Genomic DNA, 11,900 nt, shown 5'->3' on the forward strand with positions numbered 1-11,900 from the left:
GGGCATTTAGTTAAAGGAAAATTTCTCTCGTATCGAGTAAAAGTAGGTCCGTCTTATCTCGGTCGTATTTACAGTGCACTTTCTGCACTTGACGCGGCACGGCTGCACGCACCCCCAAACTTTCAGGAAAAAAGAGAAGGGAAGACTTTTTAAATAAAAACAACGACCCCGCGAAACGGAGCCGAATCGCGCGGACAAATTCGCAGTTCGTCGCCTCGCGTTTCAGCCTTGCTTTTGCGCCGTGAAGCAGCGAACGGGAAATGTGTCGCCCCGGATTCCGGAAGCCCGGAGTGTAAGTGCAGGTGAGTGCAGTCGCACTCGGGCGAACCTCGTGACACAGTGTTTTCGCGTACCGCTGCGCCTAGGTAAAGTAAACCGCCTGGCGCGCCTGTACGGCGCGCGCCTGGCACGAGGGCACGAGCCCGCAATACGGCGTCCGCGTTCGCCGTTGTCCGTCGTCCGTCGTCACACGCACACGCAGGCCGTTATATACCGTCTCTCGCCTGCGGGCGCGTCCGGGCCCCCCGAGCCCGTTAGTAGGCCACGAGCGTCTGTCTGAGCGTCGCTGGCCGACGCGATGAACGTCGTCACCGTCGTCGTCGTTCCCCGCTGCGTCCTCGCCGTTCTCGGCGCGGCCCGCGGCGCGTCGCCGCGACTCCCGTCGTTGTCGTTCCAGCGTCATGGTTGAGCTGGCCGAACGTGCGGCGGCAGCGAGTGCACGAGCACGATTCCGAGGTGAGAGAAAAAGAGAGAGAGAGAGAGAGAGAGAGAGAGAGAGAGAGAGAGAGAGAGAATTCCGTTGCATTTGGCGGACGCGATAAAGAGCGCGGCCGCCACCTCCTTTTCCTCCTCCTCCTCCTCTTCTACGCGAGCGTGTTCGCGGTGTTCGCGGCCGTTGCTCGTCGCCGCGGCGCGGAGCGGAGCGGAATGGAGAAGCGGGAATAGCAGGATATTCGCCGCCGCGAAGCCGGAGCACGGCCGACGGAGACGTTGCACGCGTCGCCGTTCGCCGTCGCTCTCTCTCTCTCTCTCTCGTCGGCTCTTCGCTTTCCGTCTCCGCACGTGCACACGTGCGACCACCCGACCCCCCGGTCGCGCGCGAGCGAGCCGATACCGCTTTCAACGTCCTCGCTATTCGCGCGGGCGAGCGAGCGCGCGAAACGCAAAAGTAGCGCGATAACGCGTGTGCGTATGCTTAAACGTGGGTTAGAAACTCGACGTGTGTGCTTCTTCCGGCGAGTCGCGCTCCCGAGGATCGCCCGCGGCGGTTTTGCGCGGAGCGGACCTTTATTTATTTTTTTGCGTAACTTCTCGCTATTATGCCACGTCCACGTCGCGGGCGACATTCGACGATTGCCGGTGTTCGGTTTCGCCGATAGAACGCTTTCCGGCGACGACGGCGAGCGATGGCGAGGCCTCATCGTCCAGCGACGGATTTCATTTCGCGAAAGGTGAGACGAGACGAATCAGCCCGCCGCGGCCGCCCAGCAATTAATTGCGATCGATCGTTTCGTCGCGCTCGTGTCTTATCGTGGCCCCGTTTTACCGTCGGGCCGCGCGAAAGAGGAAAACCTCCCTCTCCCCCCTCCCCCCTCCCCTCCCGGCCTCCCTATTGTCGTGATTTTATTCGATCGAGATTACCACGCCAATCCTTATCGCGATTATACGCGCTCTGGAATTTTAATGAGCGCGGGGAGATTCGGACTCGCGCGACGACGGTTTTCTTTTAATTAGTCGCGTTTAATTACCGCGGGTGCTTTCGCGCTCTTTCGGCGAAGATAAAATAATGAATATTTATTTTTTTCCCTCGCGTTTTTCCCTTCCGAGCCTCGTCGTTATACTGCGATTTCCGTGTGGAAAAGTTTGATGTGTCGTCTCGTTGTATAAATTTAAATATCGGGCGAATTTTAATTTCAAAATTTTATCGTCACGCGTTCTCGCGATACGTTGCGAATAATTATATTTTTCCCCGATAAGTCGCGTTTCCGCTCCGCCGCCGTCGCCTAAATTCAAAAAAGTCTATATAAATGGTCTCTTTTGTCTTTTTTCAAGTTCCTGCGCTTTCCAGGATCAAGGATGTCGAAGCGGCTGAGCTTCTACGGTCTGGTAGCCCTGGCGTCCGTCTGCATCTTCTTCCTAGCGTTTAACCAGCGCTACAGCAGCTACCTCGAGCATCGGCTGCAGCCGGTGATATCGGTCAGTAAATATTCGGAGGTGGGGTGATTGCTCTAAATTGAGTCACGCCAGACACGCACGCTCTTTCTGACGGTAATGTCTCAAACTTTTGCACCCTAAACTCTTTTTCTTTATCCATCTGTCTTGACGCGAACCGAAGACGCGCGACTCCTCTTTCTCCCTGTTTCCATCTCTCTTTGTGTCCCCTCCCTCCCTCTTTTCCTTTCACACATCGCTATCTGTCGTTTACGAAATGTCAGAGGATCAACCGCGTCCCGAACGATAAGATATTTTGTCAACTGCAATATATTTTATCGGAGACCATCGGCTTGTTGGAAACCAAATCGCGCGCGACGGGAAGTTCACGACTTGCTGCAACTCGGTACCATTTAACATTTGACAATTCGTATCTTGTCTGTGAAATTTGAATAAGAAAAGACACCTGTGGTAACGCGATAATTCGAAATCAGCATGATCACGCGTGGATTGACACTTTTTAATCGTTCACCTTCACTCTTGACAACAGTAATCTCACGGTACAATCATGGGTATCTCGTTGCTCGCACCTGCATCCTTCAGAAACGTCAAACACGCTATACCTAGAATTGAGAAAGAGAGAGAAAGATCGTTGTTCCCACGTCACGATTGTTTCCATCGGCGAATATATGTATATTCGTGCTCACGACGCGAGACGCACAAACGAAACGCTAAAACGTCGTTGCTTTTTTTTTCTCCCACGATATAGGATATTGAGATAAGGCCGCGGACCACCAAAATCCAAGAGCCGGTAACGGTGAGCCAGGTATGCACACGTATCGATCTGAATGCGCAAATGCTGCACTTGTTATTAATTGCTGTTTAGAGTGCCACTTATCGTTAGAGTGCCTTATCTTATCGCAATGTTGACACAGCGAGCATAGCGAAAGCTGTAACTAGCTCCTGTCCTTAAGAAATAGAGATTACTCTTTTTTTGCAATTTATTTTCCACGATGTTAACTTTAATAGGGTATAATAAAATTGTGTATTTTTATCACTTCTTAAAACATACGTGTTTATATTTATAACATTAATAATTATATTGTTATTAACTGACAAATAAGATGGAAAAAACAAATTTATATTTTTAACAATTTATATTTTTAATAAAGAAAGTTAATCCGCGTTTTTTTAAATATATTTTATTTCGTTTCATTGCATGTGATGTCATATATTAAAATCGATCGAATTTATTGAATTATTACTCTGTAAAGCTTCTGCTCGTTGTATATATATTATATGTGTGTATGTATATGTTTTTTTGTGCGTACTAGCTTTTTACTAACGTATGTCCTCTGTTTTTGGATTATAATTTTAAATGTTTATTCTGCTTGTTCGTGAAACATGAACGATATTTGTTATCTTTACATATTACATGTATCTTATTTCTAGAGAGTTGAAGATATATAAATATAGATACTGTTTTTAACTAACGTTTGTTAATCCACGCGATTTTCAAGTTTATCTTCATTTAAATTAGCGGAGTGATTCAAAACTGTCTGCTAGAAATCTGCTTTTATGTGATTAAATATCAAAAAATGTGATTTCATTTTCCCGTTCGCTTATTTCGGACATGTATATCGCATGCCCGTTTCAAAGTTCAAGTGTTTTTCTTTTAACCCTGCATTTATTTGTAATGTTGCTAACAAGTAACGAGCAAATAATTCCCTGTTTAGTAATTGATTTCAATTTGCTTTTTAGGCGTATATCACGGGATCCGCGTACAATGGCACGATCGCCGAAATTCAGGAGGTGGTTGACCAACAAAGGAGGGCGATTGCGAGAGAGATGGAAAATTATGAGTATCCAAACGGAAGATATGGGATAAATGTGAGGTAAACTACGCGCGCGCGAGAATGTAACTTTCGTACCGAATTTGAAAATCAGAACGTTTAACCATTACCCGTTTGCAGCAAACTTGAAGATTTAGTGATGGAGAAGGGCGGTAGACCCATGAGAAGCGTAATTCTGACGAGCTGGAGAAGCGGCAGCACGTTTCTCGGCGACGTAGTGAACGCGCATCCAGCAAATTTTTATCATTACGAACCGCTGCTTGACTATGGAATTGTGCAAATCCGAGAGTCGCCGCTCGCTGAAGAATCCTTGACAAGGATAGTCTCTCTGTTGAATTGCGAATACAAGGAGCTCGGTAATTTCACGCATCTTTAAATTTCTGTAAATTTATCTCGAGGCGCATCGTTTAATGATTGCGTATAATTGTGATTACAGATCGGTACCTGGATTATGGGAAAACTCATCCTTGGGTATTTAATCACAACACGCATTTATGGCGGCAATGCCAAGCACATAAACGCATCTGTTGGGATCCGCGTTTCGTTTCTAAATTTTGCCGACTATTTCCGTTCCAGTCGATGAAGCTCGTACGATTGAGGTTGCGAATAGCGGAAAGTCTTCTGGCCGAAGAAGAGTAAGGAATTATGCGATAACCGTAAAGCATGCGATGTTCTTTAGATCTAATTTGGACATTAACGTCTCTTCGTACCGCGTAAAAACATGCGTTCATCTGTATTGCAGTTTGGGTGTGCGACTAGTTCTTCTCATTCGTGATCCGAGAGGCATTCTGCAATCCAGAAAGCACAGGGAATGGTGTCCTACTAAGCCCGATTGCTCCGATCCGGCTCTGGTTTGCGCAGACATGGTATCGGACTTTAGCGCGGCGGTAGAACTGTCAAAAAAATATCCACGTTCTTTCAGGTATAACACCGGATAATCAATATAATCATACCGTTGCTTTGCCAGTCACTATACGTTCGGCATTTGCAAAAATTTATTCCGCGCACGATTTTCAAACGACTTATTAAAATCACCATATGCCTATATAAATTATAAATTTCATTAGTATGAAAGACTGAACATTTATTAACATTCGTATGTGATAAACAGAGTGGTGCGCTACGAGGATCTGTCCGTGGATCCCTACGAGCACGTGAAGGAGCTTTACAATTTTTACGGTTTGAACTTTCACGTGAACGTGAAGAGATTCCTGGACACGCACACGAAGAACGACGTAGGCGGGGTGTCGAGCACCTTCCGGAATTCCAAGGTCGCACCATTTCACTGGCGGGCTGATTTAGACTTCGAAGAGGTTCGTGAAATACAGAAGGTATGCGCGACCGCCATGCGATTGTGGGGATATGTGATGGCCTTAAATTCCACACACCAAAAAGACTTCGATCCTATCACAAATTACCGGCTCCAGTTGTGACAACTGGCAGACGACATGCTCAATGTAGATATGATGTATAGTATATCAGTATAGCGAACGGCAGCGGTCGAAAGTGCCGTAGTTCATATAAATATTCAGCGAAAGGTGCTAGCGGTCACTCAGGAAGATAGCCACGTAACGAGAATCAATGTTGATTTATTCGAAAGGAGAAAAACTTACGGAATGCCGATTTTTCAGCTTTGTGAAACCGATAAGAAGGCTACTTCTTTAAATGGCGACATACTCGAAAACGAGATTCGTTCATAATTTTTCTATCGTATAACTAACACGATCTAAATCGTTTCTAAATATTGAATCTTTCAAGAGAGAGGAAGGGTATTTTGTGTCTGATGTATAAACTATATTCATTAATATTAATTGTAATTATAGATAACTTGTAAAGAGATTTGTAATGATCGTTGAATCGTTATATTGTCTTTTTACATCTTTAAGAAATATTCCACATATGTAAGAAACTGAAATTTTTATATCGATTACGGAACACAAAGTATACCCCCTCCATTCTTGGATTCATACTAATTCATCGCTAAAAGCAAGAGACGACCAAATTTAATTTTTTATCTTATAGATCAACGACATGATATTACTATATTACGAAATATATTCAATATGAAACAAAGAACATTTATCTAATAAGAATTGTATCGTGTCTAATGACGAAAAGATCTTAACCATCGATCGATGGTGAACGAAAACTGAATCTCATGTAATGTTAGGATCGTGTTTTGCAATATCATGAATCAGCGGCGGTGTTGAAAATTTATTTCTGCGCTGTCCGACAGAAAATTTCTACCGATATTCAATGTGATTCACGAAAAGGAGAAGTACGCAATATCAATTAGCTCGTTCGTGTCACGGAACACTCGATCTTATCTCTTGCTCATCACAACGTTCCGAGGAAACAGCCGGACGGCGTATGTCAAGGACAAGAATGAGTTTCCACTCCACCGGCCTTCGATGCGGCCAACGACGAATTATTACGAGTATATAGACGCGACCAACTTGCCCGCAAACGCGTGTGATTTTTATAATGTACGACATGGTCGTAATAGCACTGCACACTTTAGATAAAAGAAATATTACTGTGAGCTGTTTGTTGGCGATTTAGAGAATAAGAATACTTTTTTAAATCTTTACACGCTACATATATTGATTATCCTGGACAGCCTGGCCGGCTGACTGGCACATTCTCCGTTATGTATTATAGTGTAATTACGTTATATCTCATGTACTCGCGTCCTTGTGTTATGCACCGAGCGCCAGATTATTATCAGCTCTCTGTGTGATCGATTAAACCTTCTCACGCGTTCACTTAAAGTAGAATCGATTTCAATAAGCGTATATATTATGTTATTATATATAATAGAGTTTGGATATTATATGAAACTAGATATTATGACCCTACCACCTCCCATTTGTTTTATCGGAGGACAGTCTCAACTCAAAGTCCGAACCCTAATTATTATTTACGTTGTTCCATTATCACCCTGCATGAAACAAAGATTAACGAAATGAATGTGATGTTTCTCGTACGTACGGATGAGATCTGACTATAACGTTTCGCACAAGTTGACGATCCACTGACGCGGACGCTAATGTAAATTTGCAATAACACCTTCGTGCAATCTCACGCCGTTATTATGTACTATTTCTCGCGGAATGGGTATCTAGTCCAAGAGGAACGCGTATTACTTCGCATTTTATACTTTAGATGTAAAGGTTCTCCAATAAAAAGAATCACATTTCTATGGAATATATTCGCTATTTATTTCATCTTGTCCATCATCTCTTCCCATCCATATCTTTCATTTTTTATCTTCTCTCCCTAAAAAGTAACACAAAACTTTTTAAGCAAACAAAACGTAGTAATTGCAACTTGTGCAATTTTTCCGTTTATTGGTTCAGTAAGTTTCTAATTATCACTACACATCATAGCGTATATTTATAAAAACATCATTTAAAAAAATAAATGTCAAATGTTTTTTAATACATTTCTCATTTTTCTTCATTAAAATGACTTAGAGATCTCCCTCAATTTCACATTTAAATATTAATAAAAAAAATTTTGGAAACGTTATAAAATATATTGATGTCAATGATCTGTTTTACCTTGACGTCCGGCTATTTTTAAGCAGCAAAGTTAATTGTGCATCTGTAACAAAAATAACAACCTTAAGATCAAATACAAAAGAAGAAAATTCTTTTTTTCTACCAATAAAATCAGCGAGGGCAAGAACCAATCATAGATAATCAGGATAGCGTATATATTTCATAACATCATATTCCGTATCTTATAATCTTGTATCATGGGTCAGTATTATTCATATAATTTAACTAGTATTTTCTTCAATATTTACCTTCAGATATCTTTACGAATCACGCACAAGGTCACATTGTTTCCGCAAATCAATATCGATCTGAAATTAAACATAGAATATTCTTTATATACAGCACTTGTACAAAAAAAGTTAAAATAATTAAATTTTGTTATCAGATAAAAAATTTTGCAGCAAGGTATTCTCAGACATATGCTTGTCAATTTTATAATCATCATACAATCAGAAATAAATATATAAAAAAAAAAAAAAACAATTCTTACTTTATTGAGAAAGACGTCATTTTGATGTACAGTTCATTATTCAAGGTCACATTGTTTCCGCAAATCAATATCGATCTGAAATTAAACATAGAATATTCTTTATATACAATACTTGTACAAAAAAAGTTAAAATAATTAAATTTTGTTATCAGATAAAAAATTTTGCAGCAAGGTATTCTCAGACATATGCTTGTCAATTTTATAATCATCATACAATCAGAAATAAATATATATATAAAAAAAACAAACAATTCTTACTTTATTGAGAAAGATGTCATTTTTTGATGTACAGTTCGTTATCACTCAGCGAAATGACTACCTTTCAATTCTTTCTTGCAAATTCTCCGTGCATATTTCTCACATTCTGGAAAAAGAAATTGTTTCCGTTAATTTGGAAAGTTATTGCACTTATATTGCGCAATTAATGATACATATTGATACATCAGAAAATTGAAAATTTGTATCACCATCTTTTTATGTATGACAGGGATAACTTAAATTCATCATGTCTTAATTATTCAGACAATGAAGCTAATTTTCACAATATAACGTTATCTTTCTTATTAATGGAAATTAAACATAAAATATTCTTTATATACAGTACTTGTATAAAAAAGTTAAAATAATTAAATTTTGTTATCAGGTAAAAAATTTAGCAGTAAGAGATTCTTAGAGACATATGCTTGTCAAATTTATAATTATCATACAATCAGAAAAAAAAAAATATATATATAAACAATTCTTACTTTATTGAGAGAGATGTCATTTTGATGTACAGTTCATTATCATTCAGCGACTATCTTTCAATTCTTTCTTGCATTGTAGGAGATTTAGAAGCGAAGGATCCCGAGTTCGAGTCCCGGTAGCTCCGTTAATTTTTCCCGTCGCTTACAGCACATTTCTCTCATTCTGAAAAAGAAACGTTTCCGTTAGTTTAAAAAGTTTTTCATTTCACTTATATTGCACAATTAATGATATAAATTGATACATCAGAACATTTTTTTATCACCATATTTTTATGTATGACAGGGATAAAATTCATCACGTTTTAATTATTTAGACAATAAAGCTAACTTTCACAATATAACTTTGACGTTATCTCTTTCTTATTAAAGGTTTTATTAAGAAATTTTAGACTTACGTTAATTCTTATTGCATTTCATGGTCTGACCAAGATTTGCCTTCATCTATTCTTCAGATGAACATCTAAAATGGTATATACTCCTACAATACATGCATAATTCATGTTATATTTCTTTCATTTACACATTCTCATTGAAATTATTGCTATTCAGAAACAATAATCATCAAATGCATTCAGATTGACTGAGTGCGGCTTTATTTGTATATTCATCATGCATGTATTGTTAATTATAATTTTCTTTATTATAACTGTGCTGACGAATATTACAAAGCGGTATATATATTATTAAGTTTGAAGCAATAATATAGATAACTTACATGAACGCCCGAGTTGAAGAGGAAATTTGTAACAGGCCGCAATCCACTCCTCCATCTCTTTCTAAATATGAGATACATGAATATTAAAATGTATTCTCTCCGTAATATATCAATACAAAAACAAGATAGAAACAATTTTATCAGTAAATCGACTCATTCATAGTTCTCAGACTGGGGCGATTTATCATCATATTTTTCATTTGTAGATCTTATATTGATAGTAGAAATATCTTGTTTTCTTATGTTACAATAAACAAAGCAAAAAATCGAATCTATTCGCAAACAGGAAATCTACTCGCGTGATCTTGGTCCAAAGCAGAAATTCTATTCTTAAATAAATTTATATATCAAATAAAGTTCTCAGACTGGAGCAGTATTTATCCATCATAAAATTTATTCAGATTGACTGAATGCGATTTCGTTCATGTATTCATCATGCGTGCATCGTTACTTATAAATTATCTCTATTATAATTGTGCTTACGAATATTACGAGAAACAATATATATTTTTAAATATGAAGCAATAACATAGACAACTTACACAAATGCCTGAGTTGAAAGGAAAATTTGTAACAGGTCGCAATCTCCGCTCTTCCATCTCTTTCTAAACGAGACACATGTCTATTAAAATATATTCTATTATATCAATAAAAAAACAAGGTAGAAATAATTTTGTCAGTCAACTGATTCATTCATAGTTTTCAGACTGGGGCAGTAATTATACATCATTATAATTTATTCGTAGAGCTTATATATCGATTATAGAAATATCTTGTTTTTTTTATGTTACATTAAAGTATACGAAGCAAAAATCAAATCAATTCGCAAACTGGAAATCTACCACGTGCTTCTAGTTCACATCAGAAATTCTATTCTCAAATAAATTTGTGCATCTAATAATCGAAAGTTTTATGCACTCCATTTTGTGGAATAATCTCCCTGCGTTTAAATTTTAATAATTAATGAACAATGGAAAAACTTGGAATCTTTTCACGAACAAGAAATCTAAATCGCGTTCTTCTAAACTCCGCATCAGAAATTCTATTCTTAAATAAAGCGCATCCAATAATTATAATCATAGGTTTTACGTAATACGGTTTGTGAAATAATCTTTCTGCGTTTAAATTGCCATAATTAATGAACGCAGGAAAAACTTCAATATTATAATAATCTTGAAGCGGAATGGTTCTCAAAATGAAACTCAAACGAGAATAAAACCCGTATCAGACTACGGATTGGGATTGGATTGAAATTTAATAAATCAGAATAGAGAAAACTGATCTCAAATTTAGTAAACTTTGCTCCGATTAGTCAAATTTCCCAATCCCAATCCGCAGCCTGATACGGGCATTAAGAGAGCCGAGCGGAGGCACAAGACGCCGGCGATGGATCGAGATCCTTTCTCGAACATAGGAGAAATAAAATACTCACTAAAACGATTGCGGTGACAAGCGCGAGCTACTCAGCGGCTGCTCTTCGATATAGGAGTGAAAGGCAGAGAAGGAGGTTCGGCTTTACAAAATCCAGCACTGAAAGAAAAACGGAAACCCCAAAATTTAGGCGATGTAGAAGCACCCGGCGAGGTCGTCGCCACGCGAATCGACGTGATCAGTGAGACGTAAGGCTTATAATCAAGAAACGATCATACGAACGAGACTAATGTGCTCATCATGTCGTGGCGAAACAAAAACAAAAAAAAAAAAAAACGTGCTCAAGCTCTGCGCTAATAATTCGAAATATAATCGAACAAATACAATCGAGACTGTTGAATTAAGGAAAAATCGTGTGCAGGAAGCTCGCCGTAAGATGCTTGAGCGAGGTGTGCACGCGGATGACGATGGATTTCGAAAACGATCTCGCGCTTACCTTTTCTTTCCGTGAAAAAACGGGACGCGCGACGCGTCCCCCGAGAGCTCCAGCCGTGAAATGAACGAGAACGAGAACGTCGAGAACGAAGAACGAACTCAACGTCAACGAACTGAACTACTGAAACTGAACGAAGCTAGCACTGCTAGCCGCGTCTAGCCGCGGCGCGGCGGCCGCGCCGGAGCCGCGCGCTCGATGGGAAGCTTCCGCAACATGGCGGATTCACATGAAGTTGTCGAGCTTGATATTTCGACCAATCGCCGGGGTCGGCGCGTAGGAATTTTTTTTGCGGACGGAAACGAAATAACTTTCTATATCGCAACGCGATAATCGATTTCCTGTGATTTTACTCGCGGATCGTCGAGAAAAAAAAAATTCAACGCATCTTATAAATAATTTAATTTTTTATTAATAATATATAAATTAAATATATTAATTATAATTAATATATGTTTAGTAAATAGAATTATAAAGTTTGCTGTCAGGCGTAAAAAACAAAACGTCGCATTGTGGCC

At 39.5% G+C, this 11,900-nt stretch overlaps 1 protein-coding gene, 1 long non-coding RNA gene and 1 other non-coding gene across 10 annotated transcripts; 1 reads left to right on the forward strand and 2 right to left on the reverse strand.

Annotated features, from left to right (window-relative positions):
* The first annotated feature begins 321 nt into the window (after positions 1–321).
* LOC143899623 (carbohydrate sulfotransferase 5) lies at positions 322–7,211 on the forward strand. Of its 6 annotated transcripts, none has more exons than XM_077410035.1 (8): positions 322–735; positions 2,069–2,196; positions 2,921–2,977; positions 3,913–4,046; positions 4,125–4,360; positions 4,441–4,639; positions 4,747–4,926; positions 5,116–7,211. In XM_077410035.1, the coding sequence occupies exons 1-8, from the start codon at positions 681–683 to the stop codon at positions 5,435–5,437; spliced, it is 1,311 nt and encodes a 436-aa protein (XP_077266161.1). In that variant the 5' UTR covers positions 322–680; the 3' UTR covers positions 5,438–7,211. The 6 variants fall into 6 exon arrangements, with proteins under 6 accessions (XP_077266161.1, XP_077266163.1, XP_077266164.1 ...); XM_077410038.1 differs by having other exon boundaries at positions 323–735; positions 2,053–2,196; XM_077410034.1 differs by lacking the exon at positions 322–735 and adding an exon at positions 882–1,451 and having other exon boundaries at positions 2,053–2,196.
* On the reverse strand, positions 7,201–11,577 carry LOC143899636 (uncharacterized). Of its 3 annotated transcripts, none has more exons than XR_013257550.1 (11): positions 11,386–11,577; positions 10,951–11,048; positions 10,061–10,123; positions 9,519–9,579; positions 9,199–9,263; positions 8,804–8,966; positions 8,316–8,421; positions 8,058–8,132; positions 7,816–7,875; positions 7,568–7,610; positions 7,201–7,283 (listed from the first exon to the last, which is right to left on the reverse strand). It is a non-coding gene; the product is annotated as an uncharacterized LOC143899636 (long non-coding RNA). The 3 variants fall into 3 exon arrangements; XR_013257549.1 differs by having other exon boundaries at positions 9,199–9,281; XR_013257551.1 differs by lacking the exon at positions 9,199–9,263.
* LOC143899721 (small nucleolar RNA SNORD31) lies at positions 10,189–10,255 on the reverse strand. Its single transcript, XR_013257580.1, has one exon. It is a non-coding gene; the product is annotated as a small nucleolar RNA SNORD31 (small nucleolar RNA).
* Positions 11,578–11,900: the final 323 nt, after the last annotated feature.

This window comes from Temnothorax americanus, unplaced genomic scaffold (assembly GCF_048541705.1).
Source record: "Temnothorax americanus isolate GAGA-0224 unplaced genomic scaffold, ASM4854170v1 Scaffold28, whole genome shotgun sequence".
Classification (NCBI taxonomy): Eukaryota; Metazoa; Arthropoda; class Insecta; order Hymenoptera; family Formicidae; genus Temnothorax; species Temnothorax americanus.